The sequence below is a fragment of the Emydura macquarii genome, unplaced genomic scaffold (genome assembly GCF_026122565.2).
Source record: "Emydura macquarii macquarii isolate MOO-44397 ecotype Brisbane River unplaced genomic scaffold, CSIRO-AGI_Emac_v2 contig_2805, whole genome shotgun sequence".
In the NCBI taxonomy this organism is placed as follows: Eukaryota; Metazoa; Chordata; order Testudines; family Chelidae; genus Emydura; species Emydura macquarii.
The window spans coordinates 4,133,669-4,151,328 of record NW_027132942.1 but is presented as its reverse complement, the minus strand read 5'-3'; the positions used below and the strand labels follow the sequence as shown (position 1 = coordinate 4,151,328).

Genomic DNA, 17,660 nt, shown 5'->3' with positions numbered 1-17,660 from the left:
CAGCTGAAGAGACATTCTCATCCTCCTCTCGCCGCTTGTTTGCACACAAAAGTTGTACTGCTGTAACGATACCAATACACTTAACACGGTACAATGACCTAGTGTGGATGAAATGTACTCGGATAAAAGTCCTGATACTGGCCTAGCATTCCCAGCTGGGAGGGGACTAAACGCTACTGGTAAAAGCACGTGTATTCCTGCCTAACTATGTCCGCATTGGGGGTGTTGTATTGGTGTAACTATTTCAGTAAACAAGTCATCCCCTTGACCGGTGTCGTTATACCAGTACGAGCCTTGCCTGTGCCATAATTAGCTGCCTCCTGGTCTAAAGGGGCAGGACTAATTGGGCTCAGGTGACAGCCTGAAATACCTGGGCCTCATAAAAGCCAATCTGAGAAAACTCACTTTGGAAGTGGAGCTGCAGGGAGCAAATTGGGCTCCTGTAGAAAGCCCTAAAGTAGGGTCTGGTGCTCTAGCCCAGAGCAGCGAGGCTTAAAGGTAGCTTTGCCAGGGCTGTGGGTGTGCGAAGGAAGCAGCCTAGGGGGTCAGGGCTCTACCCCAGAGCCCAAGCATTGAAGGTAGCCCAGGGGCCCTAGGAAACCCAGGGAACTAGGAATGCTGTCTGGAGGGCAGGCTGAGGGTGGAAGAACCTTCCAGTTTGTTTGGATTTGGGTTACCCTGAAATGGGATTGAACTTTGAAGCTGACCTAGCTGGAGAGCTGAGCTATGTGAATTGCCAGGAGAGAGAAAAAATACAGGTAAATTGTATAAGAAGCTCATTGAGGGGGGGCTGCATCTTGAGACCCACTTGTTCAAACAGCTGCAGCCACTACCCCAGGGGGTTCCCAACCTGTGGTCTGTGGACCCCCTGGTGCTCTGTGAGGCTACTACAGGGGAGTCTGTGGGGAAAAGAATGACATCCTCACCAAGGAACTGTACAATTTCAAATAAAAACATAATGTAAAACCAACTAGTAACGTGGTGGGCTGTGAAATGTTTGGATGTTGAAAAGGGGCCGGCACACTTGAAAGGGGTGGGAACTGCTGCACTACCCTATTCCCAGTCCCTGGTGAAGCACAGCAAACTTCAAGATGTTCTGAATATGCCAGTGGAGTTCAGAGCCCTTGGGAGAATCAGCTGTTAAACGGTAAGACAGTCGAACCCTTTAACGGTAGCAGTGACCTTGCCCCACTATAATATCAGTCCCCAAAGTACTCCCTGCTTTCTTGACCTTCTTGTTTAGATCCCCATAGTCTCAATGCCCCCTCACAGAGCCCTGCTGCAGTTGCTGGTCCTGAGGAATAGGGCAGCATTACTTGCATTCCACGTTCTTTCCCCATCTGTGGTGGGGGGAGAGTTCTCAGCAGAGATGTGAACTGACCCAGCCCTTACAATGGGGTGTCAATGCCAAATTCTGATGATGGCCGGTTAAAGGTTATTCATTTATCGTTATTTTAGGAGGAATGCTTAGCTAATGTGTTCATTGATGTGGCATCATAACTGAATTAAGAGCCACTAGACCATAGCACACCCCCTGCAGTCTGCTCTGTTGTTTTTTTTCCCCAGTCTATTTAAAATATTTCACTTCCCAGTAGTGAGGCATTGGGGTACTTCCAGCCTAATCCACACTCCAATGCAACTCACTCCAAAGTTTCTCCTGTTTTAAGAATAAATCTTATTTTCTATACTTGTAATCCAAGGCTCCAGGTGAGCCACCAAGAAAAGGAGAAAGGGGGCTCACCTATCAGAAGAGGTTTGGAAAAGGGGATCTAGAAACCACCAAACAGGAGGGAAGATGGGGTGACCACCAAAGGTGGAGATGTAACTAGTGAGGGGTGAGCACAGATTCTGTAAACCACTCTGACACTGGGCCAGGAAGGGTTAAACCTAGTAGGCTGCAATAACCCAAAATCAACCTTTAAGGCTATGTTTAGGAGTATTGAAATAGTAATTGGGGCCATTCCTTGCCAATAGCTAACAGCCCTGGTGTATAGAATCAAGTCTTTGAAATGCAAGTGTCTGTTGTTAGGTCTCTGTCTGTGCTTACCTATAGCTCGATGAACTGTCTTTCCTATCTATTACCATTGTTCTACTGAGTCGGAGCTAAAAATGGAATAGTAATATTTCAGTGAACTTGAGTGTAATAATATCAGTGTCTGTATTTCTCTTTGACGTTAAAGTGCAGTGTCTATTAACAGTTTAATGGATCATTACTGATGTGTGCCTAGGAAGCAGAAGTTACTTCAGAGCGACAGGTAATGATCTATTATGCACCCAAGGATTATCTGCTGTGGTGTCTGCTGTCAAGTGGCTCCCCAAGCCTGCTAACAGGCTATACAAGAGGCCTCAGCACCAATCCTGTTCATATTAGGACTCCTTAAGCCTTGACAGGGACGGGTTGAATCCAAGTCTAGGATCCCAGCCTGTTCTGCTCCACCCTGCTACTGCTCATGGCAGAAATTCTACAGACTCTATGTATGGACTGTCCATGGGACTATAGCCTGGGGCATCGATTGGGGCCTACCCTAGCAACTGCCCGCCCCACAGGAGCCTCCGTAATCTGCCTAGCAACAGCCCCTTCCCCTCCTCTTTGATTGGCTAACTCCTTAGGTGAGGCTAATTCCTAGTGGTTGGAAGCCCAGGTTGCGCTGTGATTGGCTTAGAGCGACGGCGAGGGCGGGAAGCGGGTGTGCGATAGGAAGCGGCCGAGGGGGGCGGAGCGGGCCTGGCGGATTCTTTAGCGCTCCGAGCGGAAGGATATCAAACGTCTCTATAATTTAAATTTCACCTGACGTAACATCGTCGCGCGCATCCGTGTATCCATCCGCGCCGGAACTGATTTCGGGAGGGGGGAGCGGTTCGTCCGCGCTCGCCGCGGTGGGGGCGACGCTGGGGGAAGACGAGGAAAGTGATTGACAGGGGGTCTCGGCCAATGAGGCGGCGAGGCTGATGCGGACCCCGTGGCGATTGGCCCGCAGCGGTGCGGCCCCACCAATGGGACGCGAGGTCGGTGCGGGGCGGGGGCTGTTTTCTCTCGTCTTCCTCCTAATCGTGGGGCACTGGCGGAGGCAGCCTGAGGGGAGGGGTCGCGGCGGTCGGTGGCGGAGGTGAGGCCGGGGGGGTACGGGACGCCGGGGGCCGGGCGCGGGCCGGCCTCGGCCCGAGGGGCGCGGTGGGGAGGGGCTGCCGGGTCTGGTCTCCGCCGGCTGCGGCGGCTCCGCCCCGCCTGGGCCGGGCCGGGCCGGGCCCTCTGAGGCGTCGGAAGCGGAGCTGCCGGCTGGGGCCAGGGCCGGGGCCGGGGCCGGGCTGCGCGCGCGGCGCGCCGGGAACGTGGCGCGGGCAGGAAACGCCTCCCTCCGCGCCGCCGCCGGCAGCGAGCGGGCGGGCCGGGCCGGGCCGGGGCAGCTCGCGGGGCGGGGCGGGGCGGGGCGGGGCTGCGAGTGCGCTCGGGCGGGGGGAGGCTCGGAGGCTCGGCGGGCCGGGCCGGGCCGGGCCGGGGCGGGGCGGGGCTCGGCGGTCCCCCCCGCGCGGCGGTGAGCAGGCTCGGCGGCCCGGCGTGCTCATGGCCCCTCCCGTCTGTGCCCAGGTTCTTGCGTGGCCGAGGCAGCGCGAAGGAGCGAGATGGCTTCGGAGCTGGAGAGCCTCAACCCCAGCGCCCGGATCATGACCTTCCGGCCCACGCTGGAGGAGTTCCGGAACTTCAGCCGCTACGTCGCCTACATCGAGTCGCAGGGCGCGCACCGGGCGGGCCTGGCCAAGGTGAGGAAGGCGCGGCGGGCAGGATGGGGCTGGGCTCCGGCTCCGGCTCCTGCCCCGAAACGCGGCTGCCGCTACCTTCCCCTGCGAGTGCTGAGAGCGGGGGGCTCTGCTGGCGATAGCTACAGATGCGCCACTCGCCGCAGAGATGAGCGGAGTGAGCCCGGCTGTATGTGGGAGGTGTCAACGACTTCGCTGTCGGGCCAGCTCTCATCTGGCTAATACCTGTCACCGCCCCCTGGCAGGTTCAGGGGTCGCACTGTGACATCCTCCGTTTAAAAGCGCATGCTGTGTCCTAGACAGCCTCACAGAGCTCTTCGTGGGGTGCCCCCATGAACTCTGACTTAATCCTGAGAACTCGAGTTTTAATTTCACAGGTTACTGCACCTACCTTCCGCACACAGTTACTGCAGTGGTCTGTAAATGGGTCAAATAACAAAGAGCAAAAACAAGACAGGTCTTGAAAGGCTGCTGCATAATTCTGCCATCTGGGCGATGCTGCATGCATCACTTACTGGCTAAAGCCCTGTTCCTGTAAACCAGGGGTCAGCAACCTTTGGGAAGGGACGTGCCAAGTCTCCCCTCGTGCCATTGGCCCAGCACCCTGACTTACCGGGTGTTCAGCGGTGGGGGTGTCTGGGGGCCTGTTTCCTGTGGTCCCCCTTCTCCCTCTCCCCCCTACTGTGGGGGTGGGCAGGGAAGGCTGCCGGGTCCCTGTGCGTTTGGGGTCCCCGCAGTCCCCTCCCAACAGGGGGGGCAGAGGAGGGGACAGGAGACTGAGGGGCCGACCAGTTCGGCTCGCCACTGGCCCTGGCCAGGAGGTACTCCAGGTTCCTAGCAGGGCTGCATGGCAGCTGCTCCTTCCTTCCGGCCCTGCTTTGTGCCAGCTCCAGCCAGGACACCGCTGGACCGATGTGGGGGAGGGGCGGGGCTGGAAGGGCGGGGATAGCAGCCACGCAGCCCTGCCTAGGGCCAGGAGCGGTGTGGCTCTGGCCAGCAAGGAACCGCTGGGCAGGGGCCGGAAGTGCGGAGGGCCACCATGCAGCCCTGCTTGGGGCTGGAAGTGGCACGGTGTGCCACTCAAAATCATTGCATGTGCCACTTTTGGCACGCATGCCACAGGTTGCCAACCCCTGATGTAAACACTTATGTGCATGGGTAGTCCCACTTACAACTTGTGTGTGGAAACTCAAGTGTGTGCCAGCTCCCAAACCTGCAGATGATGACTTTCAGTGTGCTAAGCACCCAGAATTCCATTTTAAGTTAATGGAAGCTGTGAGAGCTCAGCATGTCCAAAGTTCAGGCCCTTAGTCACTACGCAAGGGCTGTATTCTACTCTTCAGTCTTTATGCAGACCAGCCATTAGCAATAGGAGAGCTGCCATGGACAGAAGGTAGTACAGAGACAAGATGGGTGAAGTAATATTTTTTTATTTGACCAGCTTTTGTTGGTGAGAAAAACAAGCTTTTGAGCTTACAGAGAACTACAGAGACGTGAAGAAGAGCTGTTTGTAAGATTGAAAGTTTGTCTCTCACCAACAGAAGTTGGTCCAATAAAAGATATTACTTCATTCACCTTGTGTCTCTTAACATCCTGGGACCAACTTGACTACAACAACACTGTATACAAGAAGGTAATATAGTATGATGAATCTAATTTTGTAGCTCTTTATCACAGACTTAGAATTACCTTTAATTCTAAGAAGTTTGAAATCTTCCTGTTCCTGTTACATTCATTCCTTAGAACTGTTGCTGACTAAATAATCATTGTCTTCTAGATAAACCTTCTCTCATTTGTTGAATTGCTAGGTTTTCTGATCTTCTTGCCTTTTATTCTGTGAACCATCAGGTAATTCCTCCAAAGGAATGGAAGCCCCGAACATGCTATGATGACATTGATGAACTGGTCATCCCAGCTCCAATTCAGCAGGTGGTGACTGGACAATCTGGTCTCTTCACACAGTACAACATCCAGAAGAAGGCTATGACTGTCCGGGAATTTAGAAGAATTGCAAATAGTGATAAGTAAGAGAGTTTATGCCTGCAGTTTTTACATCTGTGGGGTTTATGCATGAGTTACCATCACAGAGTTTCTCTCCATTTATTGTATAGTTAAATGGACTCCCTTGGATAGAGATGTAGTTTTTTAACTAAAGAAAATTTCAGTGATTGTAAAACTTCCTTTAAAATGGTATATTAACAGATGTCCTATCTGTATTGTCACTAAAGACAGCAGATACAAGTAAGTCTCTGCTACATTTTACTTGTTAGTCCTGAAGACAATGGAATTGCACAAGTGTTGGTGAGAGCATAACTTGGCCTGGAGAACCTTTATTACAAAAGAATGGGCATGCTGGGTCAGACCAATGGTTCATCTAGCCCAGTATCCTCACTCTGACAGTGGCCAATGCCAGATGCTTCAGAGGGAATGGACAGAACAGGGCAATTATTGAGTGATCCATCCTCTGTTGTCCAATCCCAGCTTCTGTCAGTCAGAGGTTTAGGGATACCTGGAGCATGGGTTGTATCCCTGATCATCTTGGCCTGACCTCCATGAATTTGTCTGATTCTTTTTTTGAACCCAGTTATGCTTTTGGCTTTCACAACATCCCCTAGTAACAAGTTCCATAGGCTGTCTGTGTATTATGTGAAGAAATACGTCTTATGTTGGCTTTAAGCATGCTGCCTAGTAATTTTCATTGGTTGACCCCTTGTTTTTGTTTTGTGAGGGGGTAAATAACACTCTTATTCATTTTCTCCAAACATTCATGATTTTATAGACGTCTATCATATCCCCCCTTAATCATCTCTTTTATAAGATAACCAGTCCTAGTCTTTAATCTTTCTTTGTAAGAAAGCTATTCCATACCCCTAATCATTTGTGTTGCACTTCCCTGTACCTTTCCCATTTCTAATACATCTTTTTTTGACATGGGGTGACCAGTATTCAAGCATGCAGTATTCAAGATGTAGGTGCACCATGGATTTACATAATAGGACAGAAAATATCCTAATGCTTTTATCTATCCCTTTCCTAATGGCTCCTAACATTCTGTTAGCTTTTTTTGACTTCTGCTGCACATTGAGCAGTTAGTTTTCTGAAATCATCCATAATGATTCCAAGATCTCTTTCTTGAATGGTAACAGCTAATTTAGACCCCATCAATTTGTATGTATAGTTGGGATTAGGTTTTCCAATGTGCATTATTTCACATTAATGACCCTTGAATTTCATCTGCCATTTTATTGCCCGGTCACCCAGTTTTGTGGGATCCCCTTATGACTCTTTGCAGTCTGCTTTGGACTTCACTATCTTGAGTGATTTTTATATCATCTGCAAACTGTGCCATTTTTACCAAGTCTTCCAGATCATTTATGAATATGTTGAACAGCACTGGTCCCAGTACAAATCCTTGGGGTGACCCTGCTATTTACCTCTCTCCATTCAGAAAACTGACCATGTATTCCTACCCTTTGTTTCCTATTTTTAACCAGTTACTGATCCAGGAGAGGACATTCTCTCTTATCCCATGACTGCTTACTTTGCTTAAGAGCCTTAGGTGAGAGACCTTGTCAAAGGCTTTCTGAAAGTCTAACTATACTATACCTACGGAATCATCATTATCCACATGTTTATTTGTGCTCCCCCTCCCCCCAAATAGGATTCTAATAGACTGGTGAGGCATGATTTCCTTTACAAAAGCCGTGTTGACTCTTCCCTGATACGTTGTGTTCATCTATGTGTCTGATAATTGATCTTAGCTATAGTTTTAATCAATTTGCCTGGTACTGAGTTAATGCTTACTGGCCTGTAACCTCCAGCATTGCCTTTGGAGCTTTTGTAAAAAATAAGCATTTCATTAGCTCTCCGCCAGTCATCTAGGAGAGAGACTTACTTAAGTAACAGGTTACATGCCACAGTTAGTAGTTCTGCAGTTTCATATGAGTTCCTTCACAACTCTTGGGTGAATACCATCTGGTCCCAGTGACTTATTACTGTTCAATTTATCAGTTTGTTCCAAAACATTCTCTGCTTAACTCAGAGGAATTATCCCAGATCGAGGTGTCATCACCTAAAAAGAATGGCTCAGGTTTTGGAATCTCCCTCACATCCTCTGCAGTGAAGAGAATTCATGTAGTTTCTCTACAACAGCTTTGTGTGTCTTGTGTGGTTCTGTAGCACCTCATTGTCCAGTGGCCTCTGTAATTGCTTAGCAGGCTTCCTGCTTCAGAGGTACTTAAAATGTTTTGCTGTTATTTTTCAAATTCTTTTTTGACCTGCCTAATTATATGCCAGAATTTATGATCCTTTCTACTTTCTTCAGTAGGATTTAACTTTCAGTTTTTAAAGGATGCCTTTTTGCCTCTTAACGGCCTGTTTTACTCTTTAGCCAAGGTGGTGTTTTTTGATTCTCTTACTTTTTTTTTTTTTAAACTAAAGGAAAGGATGCAGATTGACCTGCAGGCCCTACATAGAGTTTAAGGCCAGAAGAGACCATCAGATTATCTAGTATGATCTCCTGTACCATAGGCTTAAACACCACCTGGCACCTGCACAATGAACAACTGAAATTACATGTAGTTTGCAGGGCTGGAAATTAGGAACAAATGTTTCTTTAGTGGTTAACTGAGAACCCTTTACTGAAAGACCACAAATGTGGAACCCAACAATGCTATTTTTGTTGTCACTTCAGAATAAAACTGAGTTGTAACCATTTCTCTGCAGTATTTGAAACTCCAAATGTTGCATTACAACGCTAGTTCCTGAGACCCAGAAAGTGAAATTCTCATTAGTTTCCATTGTTCTAGCTGAGAAATGTGAAAAGTGACCTAAACTTCTCTTACCACTACTTTAAGAAATACATTTGATTGTTATTAAACTGACTTCTTAAGATATTGTTCCCTCAACAAGATGTGGCTTGGGCACTAAAGAGCGAGCTAATTAAATGCTCATTACTCCATTTTTGTACAGTGCAGGTTATTCCTTCAAACAATGTAGAATAAACTGTATGCTTTGCAAAGCTCGTAACTTACTGTGGGTGTTATCCTGGGTATTAGTAGCTCCTACAGACCCTAGCTAAGATGGGGTCCCATTTTGCCAGACACCATACAAAGAGTGGGAGGGGAAACACGGGCACACAGGTGAAGTGACTTGCTCCCCGTCATATAACAGGTTATGGCAATGTGGGAAATATAACCCAGGTCCCCTGACTCCCAGTCCAGTGTCCTAGCCACTGGGAGATATGATAGATGCTGACTCTTTACTCTTTCATTAACTTTCTGAACATAGCCTTCTACTTGCATTGTCTTAATTCTGAGATGTTGCTGTAAACTCTAATGTATTGAGTTGCATAGTTTTTTTTATGATGAAATATGGCTTTTTTTTCAAGATACTGCACACCCCGATATACCGACTTTGAGGACCTTGAGCGGAAATACTGGAAGAACCTCACTTTTAATGCCCCCATCTATGGTGCTGATGTTAATGGCACGCTCTATGAGAAGGTGAAGGAAAATGTTTTGTCTTCTAGTAGCATAATCATCCTTGCAAATCTTGATAGGGTTTATCCTATAAGCTCTCTGCCCTAGCATTCAGCTCTGGGAAGTTTCATTGGGGTGTTAATGATGTTCATAGCAGACTTCTATCTTCCGAAAGATACTATCTTGTAAATGTAGTCAGTTGTCCCTCTAACATGTTTATCATTTAGTCAGGATTGTTTAGGCAGACTATAAGAGCTATCATTGAAAATATTTGTGTGTGTTCATCCATCACTGCTTCATTGTGTTACAGTTGGAAACTCCTGGGAGCCATAATTAATTAATTAATATAAGCATAGGTAAGGCACAAAACTGACTTAATGATCAGTGCTCATGTACTTAAGGACACAAATGAGCCTGAAATGGAGACTAGCCGTGAACATGTATCACCTAAGTATCCCACTGCTGTACACAGTACTGTGGGGGACTCTTTGTAGTCTGATAAGCCAGGGGATCCCAGACGTTTTCTCCTGAAGCTCATCTGTGCAGCTGCAGTAGGCACAATGGCCCTCTATTAACACGTCTTGAAGAAAATTTATTTATTTTAATTACTATATACATATCAACTATAACACTGTAAATAAACAGTGTGCATTTCCTTGTTATTTTAATGTAAACAATTGTAATGATAGAAATCCCTAGCACTATGCACTCAAATGCTTCAGGGTCTTTGAAAGCAAGCAGTTTTAGTCAAACTACATTTTTAAAAAATGTTGAGAGCAAAATGTGGTGTTCAAACAGGGAAAACCCAATTTTGTATAAAAATTAACAATAAGCAACACAGTAATGTTAACAAAATTGTTAAAACACAGTGTATTTGATTTTAAAACAAAATAGTTGTCCAACTTTGAACACACTATTGTTTTTCAATTTATTTAGGGTAAAATCTGAATTTCTGTGCTGTGTAAGTAAAGACAACCCTATTCTCTACTAATTAGAAAAGACTCAAATATTGTAAATAAAAATATAAAATAACTTAGACCAGGAGTTGTCTTGATGGGTTGGATGTGCCTGTTTCTCCTTGCACAATGCGGACGTGTTAATGAGGCTCAACCTGATCTCATCTTCAATGTTCAGCCTTTCAGCCAGCTCAGGGAGTAGCTAGGGCTGTATGCAAGCAGGGGGAAGGGGTAGCTCAGGGTGTAGGGAGGGATATGTCCGAGGAGGGTGCTGCTGCGGGGCCCAGCCGTGCACTCAATCCTGAGTTGGCATTGTGGGTGCTACTCCACTCCTTGTGACTGCATGTGGGCTGGCCCATGCTGTCCTACATGGTCACTGTGGTCACCGGCACCCAGTAATTTGCAGGCACTGAGAACTGCACCTACCTGAGCCTGGAGGCGTAGGGAAACTGATCTGGATGCTCAGAGCACCTGGCATCGCCGTCTCTTTCCATCAGAACTTAGTGCATAATAATGCAGTCACATTTTGCCTGTTAGAGTTTATTCCAATTCTTTAACAGAGGTTTGGAAGGGAACACGGTAGGAAGGAAAACATGACAGTTCTGGATGGTGAAGTCCTTTACTTGTTGGATAGGACCAGTATAGTGGATAGTGGTACAAACTTCCTACACCAGTCCAGGGTGAGACAGACATACACTGGCAGAAGTGTTTTGTTTCTAGAGGCTAGGGGATTTCAGTCTTATGTCACTTTGATTTCTGGCTGAAATGTTAATGAGGGGTGTGACTAGTAAGAGTTAAACATAAGCTAATGCAAAACGAGACTTTTATATTTGAAAATGAGGAAAAAAGTTACTGGGAGGTGAAGACTTCAGATTGGTCAGCAAAATTGAAAAATAAATCCCTCTGGGTCCCAAAATGCAGAGTGAAGTAAGGGCCAGTGTTATATAGCTGACGTCTTGCTAACATGTTGTTGTCCTTACTGATTCTTGTTTAATGTGAGCTCCGTGTTTTGTAGCATGTGCATGAGTGGAATATTGGCCGGTTGAACACAATCCTGGACATAGTGGAGAATGAAAGTGGCATAACCATCGAGGGCGTGAATACCCCTTACCTCTACTTCGGCATGTGGAAAACCTCCTTTGCCTGGCATACTGAGGACATGGACCTCTACAGTATTAATTACTTGCACTTTGGAGAACCCAAGTCATGGTAAGGTTTCCTAGAGCAGCTGCCAAGATTCACTAGAAAGAGAATACCATGAACTATTGGAGTCCCTTGATAAATGAGGAGGGACAGATGGATAAATAAGGGATAGAGATGGAGGGGAAAAAATGCAGTATTTTCTTACTATCTCCTTCAGGCTACTGCTCCTTCTGTCATTATAGCCAGGAACAGCAGGATTGTGAATGCTGAATTCTGCAGTAGAACTTGTTTGGTTTGATTACCTTCTGGAATTGCAGATCACTACTGTTAGCCACTCAAAATTTGTTTTAGGGTGAATGAATCGCCTATGCTGCTGTAGGAGCAAAACTACATCTAGAGTTACAGTACATACATCAGGAAGGGTAAATGGGTTTATGGTAGATCAGTGAAATGTAGCTGTTCTTTATCATTGGTCTTGGTAGATGGCAGGTGAGTGAATCTTATACCTTTGTTGAATTTTAATGTCTGTTTAAGGCTGGAGTATGTAGGTAAATCAGGGGTTCTCAAACTCAAAACAGCATAGACCACATTTTAATAGTGATTCATCCTCCTTCCATTCACAGGTACATAACATTCCTGTAGCAACTACAAGCAATTGCTTATGTGACCATGATACTAGAAACAAGTATTTGTTTGCGTTTTTCATCCAGCTTCACAGTTGGAAATGAGCCAGCACGTGACCAGCAGGCGCTCCATGTAGCACCAGTAGGGTTGGAACAAAAGGATGTGAACTATTGAGCTAAATTATACTAGTCCTATCTGCAAAGCCTCTCCCCTTGGTATTTTTAAAGTGGTCAGTGAAAAGAATTAATTGTGTTGGCATCTTAAACTTGATTGGTTCACCTGACTGCCAATTGCAATGAATGGAAGAAGTTCACACTACTGAGTGGTGGTGTTTGAGTGCTACAATTTATTACTGCAGCCAGAAGAGTTAAAAACTGTTTTGAAAAATAGAAAGTATAGAGCACATGAGAAGAATATGCAGGGAGACCCCCGCATTCTGTGCTAGTGCTTTCTCTTAACCCCTTCTGCACTATGTTTTTTAATGTAGTTCAGACTTCTCCCTCTTTGTTATGCCTTCTGCACAAACATGCTGTGATTTCAGGTACTTCAGAGACTTCTCCCCAAGCTTTTGCCTAACCAAATGAGATTTAATATTTTTAGTGGAAGTTAAGACCAATTCTTGGGTAATTTTAGGTAGAATGAAATAGCAACATTTGCTTGATAAAAATTGTAATTTGATAAGAATTAAATAAAACTAAGCCTAATGGACAGACAGTTAAACTGATCAGCGTATTATTATCCTCAACAGTGAGAGGGATTTTAAATTCCCCTTATTGTAACTTAAAAAGCTGGCTGGTTATCCTGACCTAAATGCTTTTCTTCAGCATTTGCAGGTTTCCAGTGCCTTGCAGTGAAGGAACTGTGCTTTTCCAGCAAGGGGTTAGAGGAGAGTAGGGGATTATTCCTTGATAGGAGTACTTAGACTGTATGGTGAGGAATGCCTTAGAAATAATGGAGTCTTTAGGTCGCAGTTTGGTACCCCGTGTTGAGTACGGCAGTTTCTGTAGTACAGACACAGCATTGGAGCTGGGTACTTTACATTGATGGGTATCTGCCAGGAAGGGTACCTAAGTCAGTCATTCTAGCAGAGGTGAAATTAAACTTTGCCCTTTTTCTCTGTTTAGTATGAATCCAGGTGGGAAAATGGCTTTTCCAGTGGGAAGAACAGAATATGCGGGGAGGTCCTCAGACACTCAAGGGCTCCCTTGTATTACCAGTGTTTCAAACAATGTTCTTTTCCAGCAATCTGTCTGCAACTAACAGGAGGCTCAAATACCACTTTGAACTAACTCTGTCTTCAGGTACATTTCCCAACTTGTTCATGTTGGAAAGCAGCTGTTTGAGTTCCCAATCTGTTTTCCTATATGTAACACAGTCAAATCAATACTATATCACTGTCCTAATCAATCATTTCACCAGCAATTCCCTTGTCTGTCCTTAGAGAAAAGAGAAAATTGAGTGAGCTCATATAGGTTGGTGGGATAAATGGGCAATCTACATCTTACTGACTATTTTATATTTGAAGTTGGAAGTGGAATTTTTTTTTTTTTTTTAAAAAGATCCAAAATCTTCCTTGTCTCCCTTTTTTAACTGGTTTGTTTTTGTGACTTCAGGTACTCCATACCTCCAGAGCATGGGAAGCGACTGGAGCGACTTGCCAAAGGTAATCATTCAGTTCTTCTCTGTCCTGATCCTACACTCTTCATCTTGCATGGGGTGGGGGGATAATTGATAGGTTTCAGGTCTCGGCCATGTATTCATGTGTATTCATATGTATTCATGTGGGTAAGGACTGTAGTTCTATATGTGGTGATACAGTTGTATTCCTAACTTGTTACTAGATAATGTGGGATTATTTTTGTGTATTTGCCTTTTTATAAGAGGAACACTCAAGACAAAAATGTTTTATAAATTAAAACTAAGGCTATAAAAACTGCACGCATTCCACCATTCATGTTGAGGTTTTTGCCCTTAGTTTAGCTTGGAGAATGGAATTAGACTGGTTAACCTTGCATTCTGCCTGATGCATAACAGTGCTATTGCTTATGGGTTATAATAAAACAAGATTATTAAATCCCCATGAGCGGTCTTCATTGACTCTCATTACAGTTTCAACACCTGTTCTGTTCATATTGGTTTTGCTGAACTTCTTTAAAAGGCTGCATTTTCAACATAAACTACTTGGTTGCCATATATTAAAAACTTATATAACTTTCCAAAATAGGAAGTTACACATCTGTTGCTGTCACTTGAATTTACTTAAGACAAGAAAAGACCCAGATGGTCCTTGCTCTTTTGATAAAGGTTTCTGTTGACTTCTGAAAGGTGCCTGCACCCCATTCCCTATATTGTACAGAGGGCCTCTTTGAGGCCTGCAATTATATTTGCTTAGATCACCAGTTTGATTTCTGACCATGATTTCCTCATAATAGTGTAGGCTAGTACAGTCCAGAATGGAATACGTCTATTCTAGGCCAGAAACAAAATACTTTTGTGTGGGCAGTAACTTTCCTACTAAAGTATTGATTAACTTATTCTCTCTAGATTGCAGCAGCACAGCATTTAACATCTCTCATACCCTTCTTTAAACAGGCTTCTTTCCAGGAAGTGCCCAGAGTTGCGAAGCTTTTCTCCGTCACAAGATGACCCTCATCTCTCCATTGATACTGAAGAAATATGGCATCCCATTTGATAAGGTCAGGGGAAAAGACCTGGGGTACTCTTCAGTATAGCAAATGCAGTCAAAGAGTTCCCGGAGTGTCTGCTGAGAGGCAGGGTGGGAACTTTTGAGGAGGGGAGGAGATCTCTTTTGCAGAAATTTTTAAATGTAAATTCTTATGATGCTTGTGTGGCTAGGACTTCTGTTCTAGAAGCAGGCACTCTCTCCTTATCTTCTGTAGTCTTGGAGTGTTGGACCTTGCCTGTTTATGCAGATGAGTGTTTGCAGGTGAATTGCTGAGGACATATGTTTTGAAAACAGTTTTCTGCCATATAATTAATAATGTGCTGTCTTGAGGCACTTTTTTTTGGTTTTTTTTTACTGTACTTCATTGCACTGCAATAAGAGATCTTGGTAGGGCATGAATCTATTTACTTGCCTGGCCAGCATAGCTTAAAATAAACATTCTAAGTCATTTTATCTTCACTGCAATTTTACCAGCTACTGCTGAGTGAGTTTCACCAGCATGGTAAGGAAACTGAAAATTTTTGCATTAGAGGAGAGCAAAGGCGGTTTATAAATCAAACCCAGGAGAATGGGAACTGTTTTGTGAACCAGTTAACAGTCTGTGTGGGCTTCCCTCCTTTTAGGTGACACAGGAGGCTGGAGAATTCATGATAACTTTCCCTTATGGTTATCATGCTGGCTTTAATCATGGGTTTAACTGTGCTGAATCTACCAACTTTGCTACTCTTCGGTGGATCGAATATGGAAAGCAGTCTGTGTTAGTAAGTGGTCTATTGTCCTTTATTGCATATGGGGGAAAAAATCTGCTTTAGTGTATTTTTTAGCACCTGATTCTTTGACTAATGCTCTAGAACAAACCATTTTTTTTAGCTGTGTGGTGTGTTTTTGTAACTACAGACAGCAGAGTGAAATGAGCCTCCTAATCTTGTGGTTTGGTGCCTATTTAGACTATGGGCACCAAATAATGAACATAGATCTCTAGATCTGTGTATATCAGATCAGATCATGTTAAGGGTTTAGAGCAGTGGTTCTTAACCTTTCCAAACTACTGTACCCCTGAAGCCCAAGTCCCACCCCCACGGGGCTGAGGCATGTAACTTAGTTTCATGGCGCCCCTGTGGCTCCAGGCAATTACCTTTCTTGCCACCCCCAATACCAGCTCTGCACTTGCGACCCCTCTAAAACTCCAGGTTAAGAAACACTGGTTTAGAGCATAATAGATTAAAGTTCCAGGGGTGTCCAACCTACGGCCCATCGGCCATACGCGGCCCACTAGAGCATTTCATAAGGCCCACGGCCTACTTCAACACAGTATGCTAACGGCTGATTCATTAGCATTTTGTCATGTTTACATTTTAGTTTGCATAAGTAAATAGACAATACTGTACATAGGTTATTTCTATCTAAATATATATGAAACAAGCTGAACTTAAAATATAAATCAGTACAGTTGACTTTAAATCTTATTAAAATATGTGGAATCTGTTTAGCCCACGAAAGGTTGTGCTTAGGTTTATGTGACCCTCCTGTCTAATAAGGTTGAGTACAGCTTAATTAAATTATAACTGCTGTGTAAGACTGAGGTGGTGCTGGAAGGTTGCAGATTATGGTTTGGTCTTAGGCCTAGTCTATGCAGTTTTGTACTGACTGTAGCTGTTTCACTTAGATGTGGGGGTTTTGTACTGAAATAGTTACATTGGCACAACCCCTAGTGTGGATCTAGATATATTATTATAAAGTATGACTTATTCTGCTTTCCGTAAGGGAATAAGTTATACTGGTATAAATACCTTGATACCAGTATAACTAGTTGTACTACCCTAACTCTGCCAGGATAGTTAAAGTGGTACAACTTTGTGTGCAGATAAGCCCTCAAGCAACAGAATGTTTGCTAGAAAACTCAGCTAAAATGTCTGTTTGGGAAGCTCTAGAGCCTGTTGAGTCCAAACGATATTTCCCTCTCTGCACCATGTAAGCCACCCTTACTTTCCCATCATGGACACTGACTCGCTGCTTGAGACTTGCTAGCCCTGGAAGTAACTCTGGGCAAGAGGGTTCACATTTTAGCCAGTTAAGCAGAGAACTTTTGAAGCTAAAGCTTCCTGGACCCAATTACATTGTCATCCAAGCTGCAGAAATTTTGTTTCACCTCTGCAATGTAATTCTCAAAGGACACAGAGCAGAAATTTCTGTGAATGGGGAGGAGTTCCAACAACCTGCAACTAACTTAACTAAATGGGTAACTCCCTCTTAACTAAATGGGTAACTCCCTCTTAACTAAATGGGTAACTCCCATTAGGCTGATAGAGTCTGGTGTGGTTTTTCTTCTTACCTAGCAATCTGCTCACTCTCTCCTTTTTTCTGTTCTATCATTATTGCTGACTTTCCTATGTGACCTTGGAAAAGTTACTTAATCTTTGTGCCCGCTGATTTTCCAGTTATATTATATGGACAATCCTGACGAGAGATTTTAGACGTTTGAGTCTCACCACTTGGAGATATTTTGGGTCAGTTGAGCTACAAAAGAACAAAGTGGTATGGGGTTGAAAAATAAAATGCTTGTGTAATTGGCCTAGTGCCTTCTGTGCAACTGCAGTGCTCATGTCGGAAGGACATGGTGAAGATCTCCATGGATGTTTTTGTGAGGAAATACCAGCCAGATCGCTACAAGCTCTGGAAAGCTGGGAAGGATGTGACTGCCATTGACCACACTCTTCCAACACCAGAGGCAGCAGAGTTCTTCAAGGGGGAGCTCCTTCAGAAAGTCAAGAATGGAAAGCAGTGCATTGAGGAAATAGAAACTGGGGAGGCATGTAAAGAGGATGTGGACATGGATGAGAAGAAGAGGTAAGTCAAATAGTGGTGAATGCTTTCCTATTCAGTGACTAATGCAACCTACTGCGTTTTGAATTCTTTACGTTTCTATGGAAGAGGAGCAGCTGGGATTGGACTGGTTCCTGTCTTGGAAGAGGATTTTCACTTAAGTGTTTAAGTCCAAGCTGATGTGTATCTGGC

At 44.9% G+C, this 17,660-nt stretch overlaps 1 protein-coding gene across 2 annotated transcripts in view; it reads left to right on the top strand.

Annotated features, from left to right (window-relative positions):
* The first annotated feature begins 521 nt into the window (after positions 1 to 521).
* Positions 522 to 17,660, top strand: part of KDM4A (lysine demethylase 4A) — a 42,145-nt gene continuing 25,006 nt past the window's right edge. The window contains exons 1-9 of one of the 2 annotated variants that reach the window (XM_067567857.1): positions 522 to 758; positions 3,587 to 3,759; positions 5,605 to 5,780; positions 9,146 to 9,260; positions 11,208 to 11,401; positions 13,573 to 13,622; positions 14,552 to 14,655; positions 15,269 to 15,406; positions 17,242 to 17,492. In XM_067567857.1, coding sequence (XP_067423958.1) covers positions 3,622 to 3,759; positions 5,605 to 5,780; positions 9,146 to 9,260; positions 11,208 to 11,401; positions 13,573 to 13,622; positions 14,552 to 14,655; positions 15,269 to 15,406; positions 17,242 to 17,492 — 1,166 coding nt within the window. In that variant the 5' untranslated portion in view covers positions 522 to 758; positions 3,587 to 3,621. Of the gene's footprint in view, positions 759 to 2,882; positions 3,007 to 3,586; positions 3,760 to 5,604; positions 5,781 to 9,145; positions 9,261 to 11,207; positions 11,402 to 13,572; positions 13,623 to 14,551; positions 14,656 to 15,268; positions 15,407 to 17,241; positions 17,493 to 17,660 lie in introns of those variants that run through there. The other variant, XM_067567858.1, reaches the window with a different exon arrangement.